Source organism: Panicum virgatum, chromosome 5K (assembly GCF_016808335.1).
Source record: "Panicum virgatum strain AP13 chromosome 5K, P.virgatum_v5, whole genome shotgun sequence".
Lineage (NCBI taxonomy): Eukaryota > Viridiplantae > Streptophyta > Magnoliopsida > Poales > Poaceae > Panicum > Panicum virgatum.
In genome coordinates, this window is record NC_053140.1 from 59,767,840 (window position 1) to 59,782,507 (window position 14,668).

The following is a 14,668-nucleotide window of genomic DNA, read 5'->3' on the forward strand; positions in this document are numbered from 1 at the left end:
AAAAGAGGGTTGGAGCGTTTATTTAGGCTAAAATATGTTATACAAATATTTATTTAGTATATTTTGCGGATATTTGAATTTAAACAAAAAATTAAATTTGGCCGGTTATCAGTCAAACCGGTCGGTAAACCGGTCAAACCGACCGGTAAGCCGGTCAGAACTGATTGAACATGCGATTTTAAATTTGGTTTTGAATTTGACCAATTTTCGATCAAACCGGTTCGATAAATACCGCGCTGGTTTGACTGGATCGGTCGGTAATGTAAACCGTGGACCCACCCCGCGGCGAGGAGAGAGAGCGAGCAGAGCGGGGGGAGTGAGCTGGATGACGACGCGGGCGGGCTGGATGAGGCGGATGGGTTTGGGCCGCGCGGCCTGCCTGGGGATCGACCCTCTCGCGCGGCTCGTGCTGGGTGGTGGATGACGTACTCATCCATGACCTCACCGTCATTGCTGGTGAAACGTGGGGCATGCGCCCGCCGGTTCCGTTGCTTGGGCCGCCACCCGCCAGCGGTGGGCTGCTGCTATGGTGTGCCGCCGTTGCACGCACAGGTAAGGGAGGGGGCTGTGCGTGCCACGGCGCCGACGGCGGCACACGGGGGTCTTCCTCTCAAAAAAAAAAAGGTAGGGGAGGGGGCCGCGTGTCAGGCGGTGCGGAGAGGGCGCGGAGAAACGTGAGGACGTGCACCGCAGCTCGTCGGTATGATTGAAGCAATCACAGCGTGCCGCGAGATAAACTTTGTTCAATTCAGCCTACTGGGATTACCAATTGTAAGCCCGAACACGAACACAATAATGCTACTAAAACACTCGAGTTCTAATGCCTTCTTCCTCGCTGCACAATCCAACTAGTCCTGCCAAACACCGGACGTCTCAGTAGATGGTCTGGATGACGGGGACGTGCTTGACCTTGTGGTGGTCCTGCCCTTGGCCCTCCTTGATCCTGCCCACCATGTCGGGCATGCTGTAGAGCACCACCTCCTCCAGCTGCTCCATCCCGGCGAGCGCCTCCGGGAGCATCCGCATCCTGGCGCACCGGTACAGCGTCAGCGTGGCGAGCCCCGGCATGGAGCCCGCGCCCACCGCCCAGTCCTCCAGCTTGGGCAGGGCGAGCTTGAGCCTGTGCAGGCTCCGGAACCCAGCGTCCCCGAACGCCAGCCGGTCGCCGTCGTAGGCGTCCAGCATCAGCGTCAGCTCGCCCAGGCTCGGCAGCTCCGCCAGCATGTTGACGAACTTCTGCCTCACCATCGTGCTCCACATCGACAGCCGGGTCAGGTTCGGCCGGATGTACCGGACGTCCTCCGCGCCGGCGGGGCCCTCCGGCGCGTCCACGGCGCCCCAGAGCTTGAGGCTCTGCAGCCGGCGGAGGCTCGGCACGCTGAACACGCTCGCCGGCAGCGAGTCGCCGCGCAGCGAGAGGTGCACCAGGAGGTCGAGGCTCTCCAGCGCGGCTTCGAGCGCGCCGGCGTGGTTGGCGGTCAGCTCGCTGAGCTCCAGCGACCGCAGATTGGCGGCCTTGGCCAGCGGGTTGCCGGCGCCGCCGTCCCAGCCCCGGGGCTGCACGCCGTGCAGCGTCTGGAGGCTGGGCAGGTCGCCCAGGGCGCGGCTCGGCAGCGCGAACGGCGCGACGACGTGCCGCAGCGTGGGGATCCTCCAGAACGCCGCGGTCACCTCCAGGACGTGGTGGCGGCCGCCGAGGATGAGCGACTGCAGGTTGACGAGGTTGCCGATGCTGCTCGGGAGCTTCTCCAGGTCGCCGCATTGGAGGCCCAGGTATCTGCTTGCTCGATCATCATCATACCGAAATGCATGCACGATCAGCTAATAATCATGTCTGTTGCTTCATTCATCATCATCATCATCATCATCATCATCATCATCATCATCATCATCATCATCATCATCAGTGCAGTGCAGTGCTAATAAGGAACTAATGATCTGTATGTACCTGATGTGGATCATGGAGCCGATCTCGTTTGGGAGCTTCTTGAGCTCGAGCCCCTGGATGTCGATGACACGGAGGAACTTGGAGGCATGGAGGAAGCCCAGGTCGCTGCACCGGATGCACCTGTTGTTGCTGTTGCTGCGACCCTCCACTAAGTCGCAGATGATGGAGCGCAGCTTGGGCAGCGCGTTGCTGAGCTGCACGTACCTGTCGGTGGTGGAGCTGACAACGGCGAGGCGGCGCACGGTGGCCGGCGCGAGCACGTCGGTGCCGTCGTGGCTCTCGACGAAGCTGGCCTCCTGCGCCTCGTCCTGCGCGAAGGCGTGCAGCCGGTCGTGCACCACCACCGTCTGCACGGCGCCGAACTCGTCCTTGTCCACCAGCTGCACCACGCAGCGGGAGATGAGCTCCTTGAGGTACCCCTGCCCGACCTCCTCCATGGTGCTCCCGCGCCGCGGCCGCACGAACCCCTCCGCCACCCACAGGCGCACCAGCCGCTGCGCGTCCACCGGCGTGCTCTCCCGCATCGCCGCCAGGTACAGGAAGCACGACTTGAGGTGGTGCGGCAGGTCATCGAAGGCCAGCGACATGATCCGACGGCTGCTGCTGCTGCTGCCCCCTTTGTGCTGCTGCTCCCGCGCCGGGGCCAGCTGCGCCATCACCTCGTCCCACTCCGCCGGCAGCTCCTTGGACCGCAGCACGCCGGCGAGGATGACGATGGACAGCGGCAGGCCGCGCGTGATCCGGAACACGTCCTGGTAGTATCTCGACTTGTACCGGCCGGGGCAGTCGCCGCGCCCGAACACCCGCCGCCGGAACACCTCGTACGTGTTCTCCGGGCTGAGCCGGGTCAGCTCGACCGGCTCGTACGCGTGCCCCCCGGCGTGCCCGACCGCCTCCAGGCCCGCCGAGTCCGTGATCAGGAGCACCCTGCTGCCGTTGCCCTCGTCGGGGAGCGAGGCGCGCAGGCTGTTCCAGTCGGTGACGGCGATGCTGCCGTCGACGACCACAAGGTACCGCCTCCCCGCCATGCTCTTGTGCAGCTGGTTGCTGATGTCCTTGCCGGGGCCCCCGCACGCCTTGCCGTCTTCGGCGGCGACCTGCCTGGACGGAGCCCGCCGCAGCTGGGAGGTCATCTGCTTGTGGATGTCGCGGAGGACGTCGGCGGCGCGGCACTTGTGCGGGAGCACCGTCCACGTGCGGATCTCGAAGTGGTTGCGCACCTCGGGGCTCTGGTACACCTTCCGCGCCAGCGTCGTCTTGCCGATGCTGCTCTCGCCGGAGATGGACACGACGGCGCGCGCGGCCACGGCGTCGTCCAGGAGCTGCTCTTTCAGCATGTCGCTGTACTTGCCCAACCCAACCGTGTACTCCTCCAGGTCGTCCCAGGCGGCGAGCGTGGTGGCGGAGGAGCAGGAGGTGGCCCAGGCCGGCGCGGGGGTGTGCTCGATGTTGTAGGCGGCGCGGTTGGCGGAGATCTCGTCGAGGCGCTTCTTGATCTGGCGGATGCGGCCGTAGAGGTCATGCCGGAGCGCGACCTCGCCGGCGCACCCGGGCCACCAGCCGGCGGCGCATCCCGGTGCGGCGCGGTTCCGGGCGGCCCTCCCCCTCCGGCCGGCGCGGTGGAGGAAGTCGTCGAGCGCGTCCTCGGCCTCGAAGGCGACGTCCCGGGTCTGGCGCACCCAGACGGCGACGAACTCGTCGTCGCGGAGGCGGCGCCTGCGGTCGGCGTCGCGGATGAAGGTATGGAGCCACTCGAGCTTGTCGCGGAGGAGGCGCACGTCGTCGCCCACCTCGAGCAGCACCGCCGCCTCCCACGCCACCAGCTCCGACACCTTGGCGAGCACCGTCGTGATCGCCGTCTCCGCCATGGTAGCCCCAACGCTCCCAGTCCCGCAACAACCAGCCGGTGGTGGCGGATCTCCGCGTGCGCTGGATCGCCTTGGCGCGCCGCCGACTAACTAAGTAGGATGAGTCGAAGCTAATCAGTGGTGGGCGCTGAGCAGTGCGTCGCCTCACTCAACTGGAGTAGGTGGAGTCAAAGTCAACGCTGGCGTGGGAGGCGTCTCCGTGGCTCGGCGGTGTCTGCAGGTGTGCAAATGGTAGTAGTCTGCGGTGCAGGTGCAGAATCTGCTTTGTCCGGGCCGGCGTTGATGGAGGGAAAGGGAAGGAGCCGGGAAGGAGGGGCGTTGGGCTGCTGGGCCTGGCAGGTGTGATATTTTGGCGCCATGGCTTTATATAACCACCTAGTACTACAGCGAGGTGCCGACAACGACGAAAAGCCAACGCACGCGCGACGAGCCGGCGAGCGAGGAATCTTGTGGAGGAAAAAAGACGGCGATTCTCCACCCGACGGGATGGGGGTGGGGAAGGAGCCAAGGAGGGCCGCAAGGCCCACACGACGGCAAATGTGGCCTGCGAAAGTAAATGGGCTGCATAGGAGAATGAGAGGGGAGAACATGCCGTTTTTTCTTTTTTATATTTTCAAAAAAAATAAAAATTTCAAAAATATATGTCCGTTTTGAAATATTTCAAAAATACCCCCGGTCGACCCCCATAGGGCGACAGGCCCTAAGTGTAATTTTTTTCTTTAAATTTGCAACGAGGTCCCTGGAAAAAAAAGGGGGCCTGTCGCCCCCCCAACGGGCGACAGGGGGGGCTGTCGCCCCCCCCTCGGGCGACCAATGGGCCCAGCCCACGGGCGCGCCAAGTGACCCCCCACGGGCAACAGGGGGGCTGTCGCCCCCCCCTCGGGCGACCGGGGTAACCCCCCTATATAAGATCCAATCTTTCCCTTCCCTTCTCATTTGAGCCCGAAATTTCCACCAAAAATTCAGAAAAAAGAGAGGAGTGAGGAGAAGGAAAGCGGCGAAGCCCTGCTGAATTCAGCACTTGTGATCTGCAGGTTAGTACATTTAGTTTATATATTGTTATATTTATGTACTATGTATTTAAGTATGAGTAATTTAAGTAGGGGTGAGTAATTTAATTTAATTAGTGCTATAGTAGAACCATTTAAGTAGTGCAAAGTCCAACATATCCAAACATTGAAGCCGTAAAAGATGCTGTGAGACTATGGACAATATCATTGAAACGAGAATTCAGAGTCGTAAAGTCTGGTAGTAAAGAATATGAGGTGAAGTATGTGAATGCTGGATGTCCATGGCGAGTACATGCATTCAAGGGAAAATGGAAGTCAAACTGGAAATGTTCCATTGTGACATAGCACACTTGTTTGCTGTCAGAAGTTCTTCCCTCGTATCGCAATATATCATGCGACTTTGTTGTAAAGCAAATGTATGGGTTTATTATGGACAACCTAAATTATGAGCCAAAAATGATTGTTCGACACATTGAGCAGACGTACCAGTACACCATCAGTTATTTGAAGGCATGACGGGCTAAATAAATGGTGTTCGAGATGCGGTTCGGCACATACGAGGCATCATATGATAACCTATCTCGTATGTTATCCCAGGTTGCTGCTAGAAATTCTGGAAACTTTTATGACACATACCTCGTACCAGCCGTGACTAGGAGACAAAGAATTATGCAACGAGCCTTCTTTTGCATAGGTGCTTGTGTTAGAGCATTTTAGTTTTATCTTCCGGTGATCTGTATTGATGGCACATTTTTGACTGTAAGGTATAAAGGTGAGATACTCACCACAATCGGTGTAGATTGCAACAACCAAATAGTTCCGCTCGCATTTGCATTTGTTGAGAATGAGAACATAGACAGTTGGTATTGATTCCTTGAACGAGTGAAGATTCATGTTGTTGCTGCACGTCCAGATGTGTGCCTTATTAGTGATAGGCATGCAGGTCTCCTGCAATCAATACTGAAATTGCAACGTGGAACTGCGACAACACCTCTATTATGGCCCGATGTCCAAAACAAGTGGTGCATTAGGCATATGGGTGCAAACTTCTATAACCACTTCAAGAACAAGGATCTTAAGAACCTGTTTAAGAGGTTGTGCACCCAAAATCAACAGAGAAAATTCAATGCATTATAGCAGATGCTTGATCAGTTGACTGCAGAGCTAGTGAAGGTAAGGGCATCAGGAGCAGGCACGAGTCAGGCTGCAGAGGCTAGGGATTCAATTGAGAAGTCATTTTCACACTGGATTCGAGGTGCACCTAAGGAGAAATGGTCATTCCTTTTTGATACCAACGGAATATGGTATGGTATTCAGACAACGAACCACGCAGAGTGTTTCAATATGGTTATGCATTCTTGTCGTGCCTTTCCTCTTGTGGGAATTGTTGAGTTCATCATGTATGGGTGCATGAAGTATTTCAGAGAGCGTTACACGGCTGCAAGCATAAACATCAGCAACCCCCAAATTCAATATCGACAGGTACAATGGAGCATAGATTTGAGGTTCTATGCAAGGATAGAAGTGGTCGTGGTATCCGTAGAGATAGGGTGGTACAGGAGAGTTTGATTACAGTTGATGACAAAGCCTTCTGCTCCTGCATGAAGCCTAAGTTATTGTATATGCCATGCTCCCATCTCATTGCGGCATGTGCAGAGTCTGCGTTGCAGACAGAAGTATTTGTTTCACCTTACTTCAGCAAGGAAGCAGTTGTATCCACCTGGGGACATGAGGTATACGAGATTGGAATTGTGGGGCCTTTCACTCAAGATAATGAGAATAAGATGTTTATTCCTGATCCAGCCACTAAGAAAGGCAAAGGCCGCCGTCAGACACGTCGTATTCGGAATGGTATGGACGAGTCGGAAGCAAGCAAGGCACAAAAGCGTTGCAGCCAATGTGGAGTATTGGATCACAACTACAAGAAGTGTCCTCAGAATGCACTTCACGATGCTGCTAATATCGGTCATTCCGGAAATCCCAGAGATGGAGCACCTCCTACGTTCAGACGAGCATCGGCGAGAATTGCTCGTGGAAGGCATTCGGTGTCATGATCCACAATTGTATTTCATTATTTGTAATATGTAGTAATGAAATATTGCATGTATGTAATGAAGTATTATTGTACCTATGTGTCCAGTTTGTATGAAATATATATTTAGCTATATGTTCTCATATATTTTTGAATGCAGGTATGGAGATGGACACCTTGCTAGACCCAGTTATCGACTCGAGCCACAGGTCTTACTTTGCAGCTGTTGAGCACCGAGCACTAGAGGTGCTACGTCCTCGTCCACCCGGGGAGGTGATCTCTATACACCACGATTGGTGTGACCGGTATGTAATGAAATATTATTGTTTATCACTTATTTATTCGTCGGTATTCCTTTGTTTCGACAATTTTGTTTTTTTTTGCAGGTTACATGAGGCCGGTCTACTGACTCTGAGCCGTCTTGTCGAGGTTGGGCCTATTCAGCTCGACCGATCCCTCCTGACGGCGCTCGTTGACAGATGGAGGCCGGAGACACACACGTTCCACCTCCTGTGTGGGGAGATGACTCCTACGCTGCATGACGTGGCCTACCTCCTCGGCCTCCCTATCGTCGGGGAGGCTGTAGATCCGCGTGTGGTGGCGGCCTCGTGGAAGGATGACCTGGAGGCCCGTTTTGCCCTGGTTGACCGCGTGGAAGAAGCAGGTCCGATCAACCCGCACCCGCGAGCAGCAGGTGCTTCGAAGACCTGGTTCCTACAGTTTACAGTACGTATTCATTCCATATATAAATTTAATTGTTACAATTCACATGTTCCATTGACAGTTGAAACCATTAATCTTAATTGTTTATGCAGCCTGCCCTGTTGGCTGCGGATGCCGACGAGTACAGTGTGACCAGATCGCTGGAGGCGTACCTACTTTGGTTGTTTGGTGTGGCGTGTAGTGGGGAAGGCGGCATCTAGACGCGATCGACCGAGCGGCATCAATGCAGCGCTGTGAGCCTTTTCAGTGTTAGATCAGCTAGCCTCTTCACTGTATTGTCATGTAGGCTTTTTAGGTGCATTTACACTCCACACTCTGGGTATCAGACCTTTGTGCGCCTATAAATACTCGGAAGTTTGTGAACTCCCAGCATCACATAAACACCAAAGCTTATTGTATATCCAATGTCTGGAGGTGGGTCTAGCGGGAAGAATTACTACGGTTTTGGGAAAGGAAAAGGTGGAAGAAAGAGAGACCCCATAATATGGGAGGGGCCTCTTGGACCTGATTCCTTTCCGAAACCAGTGTTTGAGTTTCCGCCACAGCACAGAGTGAATTTACCAATGAAACTCCTCTTCGACAATACGATAACCGTAGAGAACCGTGGCCAAGATGCAGACATGGTGAGGACTGCTTAGTGCAGATGTGCACCGACGGGATGGATGGCGGTCGGCGTTTCTTTAAATGTCCACACGCATGGGTAATACTCGGTTCTTTCATTTCTTTATCTTCAATGAGACACCTTACATGAAATTTATTTTGCAGTCTTCCGATACTCCAGAAAACTATGGTTTTACTTGGTGGGTCGATCCTGCACCAATTGATTCTGTTCAGGAGTTCATCGAGTACCTCTAGATAAAGATCTTTGATCTGGAATGCAAGGTGAACCATTATGAGGAAGTGAGCGAGGGTGACAAAGACGACGAAGTTGATCATACCAGCAATGCTGCCGGTTCACAGGATGAACCATGCACTATTCCTTACTGCAACTGCCCTTGTCACAAGAAGAAGGGCCCTGCGCCTCCGGCACCACCGCCTGCACCAACTGCAATGGGTGGATACTGCGGAGAAGGCTCAACGCAGTTTGCTACGCAGGGGTACGACTACTAGGACTACCCTAGTGGTAGTGACATGCTGCATCGTTGTGTTTGTTCTGTTTTTTTTTAATTTACCTAAGGCATGTTAGGTTAGTCCGGAATCTGTTTACCGTAGTTTGCAACAGGTTCTTCCATGCCACTGCATGTGTGATGTGTGTTTCATTATCGTTGTATTATGATGTAAAATTTGATGGTTCACATTATGTAATGCATTTCTTAGTTCTTATTTCTTATCGTTATATTAATTAAATGTGGGCTTTTTAGTATTCTAGTGACATGTTTATACTTCGATGCTCCATTAAGACTAAGTACGATTCAAACTCGACATTATGTACATGTCCAGTGAATGCAAGTTAGGTACGAGACATACATACAAGTATAATACAACATTAACAATACTAAATGCGAATACATATTAAACCGATGAACATCATATGTTATAGATCATGGCATGAAATCATCTAGGTCGTCATCCCAGTTGACAGATGGTGGTGGTGCATGTGGTGTAGTATGGCTCGATGAATCTCTTGGCTTTCCCTTTCTCTCTTTTCTGGATCTACGTTCATGTACAGGGGGAGGAACATCATGTGTTGGAGGCCATGGTTTGGGGGGCATGAAGTCATCCATGTCGTCATCCCAGTTAACACAAGTTTGTGCTGCAGGTGGTGCAAAATGACTTGACGAATCTCTTGCCTTTCCCTTTGTCTCCTTTCTGATTCTAGGTTCATGTACAGGGGGAGGAACATCATGTGTTGGAGACCATGGTTTGGGGGGTATGAAATCATCCATGTCGTCATCCCAATTAATACAAGTTGGTGGTTGAGGTGCTGAAGCATGACTCGACGAACCTCCGGGCATCTGTTCTTGCGCAGGCCAAGTACTATCACCCAAAGATCTTATCCGCCTCCTTCGTCTAGTTTGCGGCATAAGTCCACCACCGAAGATACATACCAATTAAGGGAAATTTGGTATCGTTTTGTTAATCAACTCCGTGTCCTCGGGGTAATCCTAGCATATAATTAAAAAACAATATTATTGTTTCATAAATATGGATTCGAAATGACGGACGGGATTACAACTGAATGAGAGTTACCTTAATGTGCATCTCATACACCTCTGGCCGCATCCATATCTTACAAGAACTTTGTAAGAATCCAATGATATTAGGATGATTCGCTAGTTCACATACTCTCATGTATATCTTCCGACGTTCTAGCAGTTGTCCCTTTACATCTTGCGTCGTAATATCTCGAAATAATGTGAAATCTTTAAACTCTACTACTTTGGACAACACCATCTCTATCGTACCATCCGCTAACGGATCCGACTTCTTACTGATAACAAGATGGGTCATGATATCAAGTATTATACTAGATTTTTCTTCGGTCCGTGAAAATCCTCCACAATTGGAGGCAGCCATTGCCTTATGCTGCAATATCAATAAGGTACTTTCATAATTCTATTCTAAATCATAATTAATTTAAAAACAAGTCTGTAATAGTACTGAAATTGCAATACTAAATGAGTATTCTAAAGCACCAAATCTAATTCAGCTAATCCGCTAATTAAATTAAATTTTTATACAGTATCAATGGATTCATACGGAAGTACTGGTAGATCACAAGTACGCAAATTCGGCAGAGCTTCGCCTCTTTTCTTCTCTTCACCCCTCTCTTTTTTCCTGAATTTTTAGGCTCAAATGACAAAGGGGATGGCGGCCAGGACTTATATAGGGGGGAGGGACCCTGTCGCCCCCCAACGGGTGACAGGCCCCTATCGCCCCTGGGGTGGGCGACAGGCCCTTTTTTTGTGCCAGGGACCTCGTTGCGAATTTGAAGAAAAAAAAATTACACTCAGAGCATGTCGCCTTATGGGGACGACCGGGGGATATTTTTGAAATATTTCAAAACGAACATATATTTTTAAAATTTTTATTTTTTAAAAATATAAAAAAGAAAAAAGCGCGGAGAACATTGTTGGGCGGACCTCGTCGCGTGGGCCAATGGGCTAGGCCAGGAACGTGCATCATTAGTACACTGTCATCTGGGAGTAAGCCCTTAAACAATGTTCAGAACAGTGAGCATCATCACGCTGTCTCCGTCTGCTGAATACAAGACGAGAATTTCCTCGTCAATTTACCATGAGCTAATAGGTTTTACCGCCGCTGTTACTGATCCATCCAAAGGCGGGAGGCGGGACCCATGTGTCGCCTATGCTAATCCGTTACCTCGATGCATCCCATGTCCGAAACAAGAACAAGGAACACGGGCACAAATCGCCCGCGACTTCGGGCCTGTTTGGCTCCAGGACTTTTTCCAAAAGTCCCTATCACATCAAAAGGAATCTTACTATTTTATATTATTAAATAAAATCTATTTATAAATGTTTTTTGACAGCTGAGTGCTTTTTCGCGAGACGAATCTAATGAGCCTAATTAATCGATGATTGGCTACAGTGATGCTACAGTAACCATTCGCTAATCATAGATTAAGATACATCATTAGATTCGTCTCGCAGTTTAGCCCCAGGGTTCTGCAGTTAGTTTTATAATTAATATTTATTTAATACTTCTAAATACTAAAAAGTCCCTAGGACTTTTTTGAAGTCCCTCAATCTAAACACCCCCTTCATATTCAGCAGCAGCGGCAGTTCTACCGGTAGCAGTTAACCCCACGCCACAGCAACCCACATGGCGGGCGGCGACCACGGCTCCTCCGACGCGGCGGCGGAGCTCCGGCGGGGCTTCGAGACCCTCGCCGTGACCCGGCCGGACCCGTCCGCGGGCTTCTACGAGGTCCGTCTCAACCGCCCCGCGCAGCGCAACGCGCTCAGCCCGGCCGCCTTCGCCGAGATCCCGCGCGCCATGTCCCTCTTCGACCGCCTCCCCGCCGCGCGCGCCGTCGTGCTCTCCGCCGCGGGGCCCCACTTCTGCGCCGGCATCGAGCTCGGCGGGCCCGGGAACCCGCTCACCGCGGCCGCCGCCGGGGGCGCCGACCCCGCGGCCGCGGCCGAGGGGCTCCGCCGCGTGATCTTCGGGATGCAGGAGGCGCTCACGGCCATCGAGCGGTGCCGGAAGCCCGTCATCGCCGCGGTGCACGGCGCTTGCATCGGAGGCGGCGTCGACGTCGTCGCGGCCTGCGACATCCGCTGCTGCTCCAGGGACGCCACGTTCGTGCTCAAGGAGGTGGACATGGCCCTCGTCGCCGACCTCGGCGCGCTGCAGCGCCTGCCGCGGATCGTCGGCTACGGGAACGCCGCAGACCTCGCGCTCACGGGGCGCAAAATCACCGCCATGGAGGCCAAGGAGATGGGCCTTGTCAGCAGGGTCTTCGATTCCAAGAAAGACTTGGATGCCGGCGTTGCAAAAATCGCCAAAGGTATATATATGCATCTCAATCTGTTCTTAGTTCTCCATATACTACTTCTTATGGTCGTTCTTGCTTTGCTAAAAATGTGTCATTTAAACTAAACAATCTCAACTTATAACGTTACTGGGGACATCAAAACTTATAGAACTTTAAACTTTTCAAGGAGCTTAATTGCTGAAATGTCTTTGGATGTTTATGTAGTTCATTCATGTGTATAGAACTGAGACAACAAATGCACTGGTGCTTCAGTAAGCACCTAGTAGAACTTATAGAACTTTGTTACCAGGGACATCAGAACTTATAGAACTTTACACTTTTCAAGGAGCTGAAATGCTGAAATGCCTTTGGATGCTTATGTAGTTCATGTGTATACAACTGAAAGCAACAAATGCACTGGTGCTTTAGAAAGCATCTAGTAGATGTCTCCAAGGGACACCCATGTGACGATCTTTGTGTTCAATGATTGTGGCCATAGATTACGGTGCTCATTCCCCTTCTATAATGAGAAGACATAATTCTCCTGCAAATTTTCAGTTTTGTGTTAAGCATGTTGAAATTCAGATCAGTACTTTCTTAGTTCATCATACTAGGCTAAACTGCAATTATCATGAGCACACATGCACGACCTGTTTCAGTTTGAACTGAATTTGGCTTATCATTTCAGAGATAGCTGAGAAGTCGGCATGGGCAGTGATGGGAACCAAGGCTGTTTTGCTCAGAAGCAGGGATGTGACTGTAGAACAAGGCCTGGAGCATGTAGCCACATGGAATGCGGCGATGCTGAGATCTAACGATCTAAAAGAGGCCATCAGAGCCTTCCTGGAGAAGCGGAAGCCTGTGTTCTCCAAGCTGTAATAATCAGATACGATACCCCTATGTATCAGGAAGCGAAAAGATAATAAAGTGAGTTGTTAGAAGCAGGCAGGAAGTACCATCTGTGGTTACAATTGGCGATGCGAAACATCCATTGTTGTTGGGGGCCAAAATAGAACCGAAGTTTTTTCGGTTGATTATGTCAGATGATCCCAGGGTGTTCCTGCTTTGTTGCCTGCTCCAGCTTGTACTGAGTCATTTCTTCTTCATCATATATGACAATGAATGTCCAAATTCTCTCAATCCCCCAGATGATTGATTGTTCTTTTCATTTTGTCAGTCCCAGCATATACAAGGTTAAAGTCTGAACACATGGTGTTGCAAATGGAAACTCTGCTTTTCTTGAGCTATTTTGCCAGAAACTCTTTTAGCACAACCAAGGTTGCAGCATATTAAAGTTTAATGTTTTATACAAATTGTGGTGACAGGAGCAGCCAAGCCCAAAGATAGAGGCCATGAGCATTGGCAGCCAGTCTGAGATAGAGATAGAGATAGAGATCATGAAGGATATGCAGCCTACACTAACCTATAGTGCATTTCCTCAAGCCTACACTCCGGCTATAAAAAGGATGCCAAGGTATCAGCTTGCAAGGCAGACTGGTTCTCTTGATTTGCCTTTCCCAACCTGCCCAAGTTAAGCTACATCAATATAATGATATAACTTCTAGCTTGTTCATCTAGTAGTAAACTAGTAAGGAAAGATATAACTTGTTATGGATGTTTATCCTTATGTGTGCAGGCCAGCACATCTTTTTTCAGAAATAACAATCCCAACCTCTACGTATATTACTCGGTGTGTAACAATTAACTAGAATACCTAGCTTTGATTTCAAGTTGAGTTTGTCAAGTCAAACTTGATGTTGATCAATAATTATGCCCGGCTTGCATTGCAGAACGATGGTGGCAAGAATCATAAATGCTTCAACCTTCTGTGCCCCGGGTTCATTCAAACGAATAACAAGATCGCCCTCGGCACGAGCTTCATCAGCGGTGGCTCCTCCATCACCTATGACGGTGTACCCTATGTCACTATGAGCATACACAGAGTTTCAGGTCAGAGGCCGTGGTGGGTCTCGGTGAATGACACGGTCGTCGGCTACTTCCCGCACACACTGTTCCCAACATTCTTCCCTGAAAGCTTTGTCAACCAGCTGGGTGGTATCGTGCACAACTCCAGGCCCGGTGGCGTCCATACAGACACGGTGATGGGCAATGGACGCCTGCCGAGCAGCGGCAACTCAGCGGTGGTGAAGGCGTACTCCGCGATTGCCGCTGACGGGAAAGATAAAAAGGACAAGCCTTCCTTGTTCGGAGTCACAGCACCCAGGTGCTACAATGCTGCCGTTCTTGGTGAGAACCAGGACGTGTCTGGTTACGACATCGCCTACGGCAGTCCCGGTGGAAGCCACTGCGACCAGTGATGGTTCCAGTGGTCCTTACTTTTGGCTCATGTGGCATCCTCATCAGAAATGTAGAGTGACAGGCAAGCATAATGTTTTATGAATGGTCTTTTAGTCAAATTATTTGAAATATAGTACAGACATAGAAGTTGGCAAATACGCACACATACTCATCAGTCATCACCACATGCGTCCCGCTATCAAATGGTCCATTGCCTATCACGAAAGAGTAAAACCGATTAAATTCTAAAATAAATATAGAAAAATACGAGCATCTGTATCGAGTTTGAGAACTTGAACCGACCGGGTGGGCAGGTTCCAGGAGCGCAAAATGTCCCATCTCTCATGT

At 51.3% G+C, this 14,668-nt stretch overlaps 3 protein-coding genes across 3 annotated transcripts; 2 read left to right on the forward strand and 1 right to left on the reverse strand.

Annotated features, from left to right (window-relative positions):
* Positions 1–675: 675 nt before the first annotated feature.
* LOC120709120 (disease resistance protein RPP13-like) lies at positions 676–4,165 on the reverse strand. Its single transcript, XM_039994650.1, has 2 exons — positions 1,949–4,165; positions 676–1,777 (listed from the first exon to the last, which is right to left on the reverse strand). Exons 1-2 carry the CDS (start codon positions 3,814–3,816, stop codon positions 874–876), a joined length of 2,772 nt encoding a protein of 923 aa, XP_039850584.1. The 5' UTR covers positions 3,817–4,165; the 3' UTR covers positions 676–873.
* Positions 4,166–11,312: 7,147 nt separating this feature from the next.
* Positions 11,313–13,187, forward strand: LOC120709121 (delta(3,5)-Delta(2,4)-dienoyl-CoA isomerase, peroxisomal-like). The gene is made up of 2 exons (XM_039994651.1): positions 11,313–12,055; positions 12,711–13,187. Exons 1-2 carry the CDS (start codon positions 11,368–11,370, stop codon positions 12,899–12,901), a joined length of 879 nt encoding a protein of 292 aa, XP_039850585.1. The 5' UTR covers positions 11,313–11,367; the 3' UTR covers positions 12,902–13,187.
* On the forward strand, positions 13,071–14,502 carry LOC120709122. The gene is made up of 4 exons (XM_039994652.1): positions 13,071–13,215; positions 13,348–13,496; positions 13,659–13,712; positions 13,813–14,502. The coding sequence occupies exons 1-4, from the start codon at positions 13,135–13,137 to the stop codon at positions 13,952–13,954; spliced, it is 426 nt and encodes a 141-aa protein (XP_039850586.1). The 5' UTR covers positions 13,071–13,134; the 3' UTR covers positions 13,955–14,502.
* Positions 14,503–14,668: the final 166 nt, after the last annotated feature.

What these genes read in the sequence shown, in the direction of transcription:
- LOC120709120 (XM_039994650.1), bottom strand. Translation starts at nt 3,816, where the DNA reads ATGGCGGAGACGGCGATCACGACGGTGCTCGCCAAGGTGTCGGAGCTG. An exon ending in GGCTCCATGATCCACATCAG is followed by an intron (nt 1,778 to 1,948) that starts GTACATACAGAT and finishes TCGAGCAAGCAG; the next exon opens with ATACCTGGGCCTCCAATGCG.
- LOC120709121 (XM_039994651.1), top strand. Translation starts at nt 11,368, where the DNA reads ATGGCGGGCGGCGACCACGGCTCCTCCGACGCGGCGGCGGAGCTCCGG. An exon ending in CGTTGCAAAAATCGCCAAAG is followed by an intron (nt 12,056 to 12,710) that starts GTATATATATGC and finishes TTATCATTTCAG; the next exon opens with AGATAGCTGAGAAGTCGGCA.
- LOC120709122 (XM_039994652.1), top strand. Translation starts at nt 13,135, where the DNA reads ATGACAATGAATGTCCAAATTCTCTCAATCCCCCAGATGATTGATTGT. An exon ending in GCTATAAAAAGGATGCCAAG is followed by an intron (nt 13,497 to 13,658) that starts GTATCAGCTTGC and finishes TTATGTGTGCAG; the next exon opens with GCCAGCACATCTTTTTTCAG. An exon ending in ACCTCTACGTATATTACTCG is followed by an intron (nt 13,713 to 13,812) that starts GTGTGTAACAAT and finishes CTTGCATTGCAG; the next exon opens with AACGATGGTGGCAAGAATCA.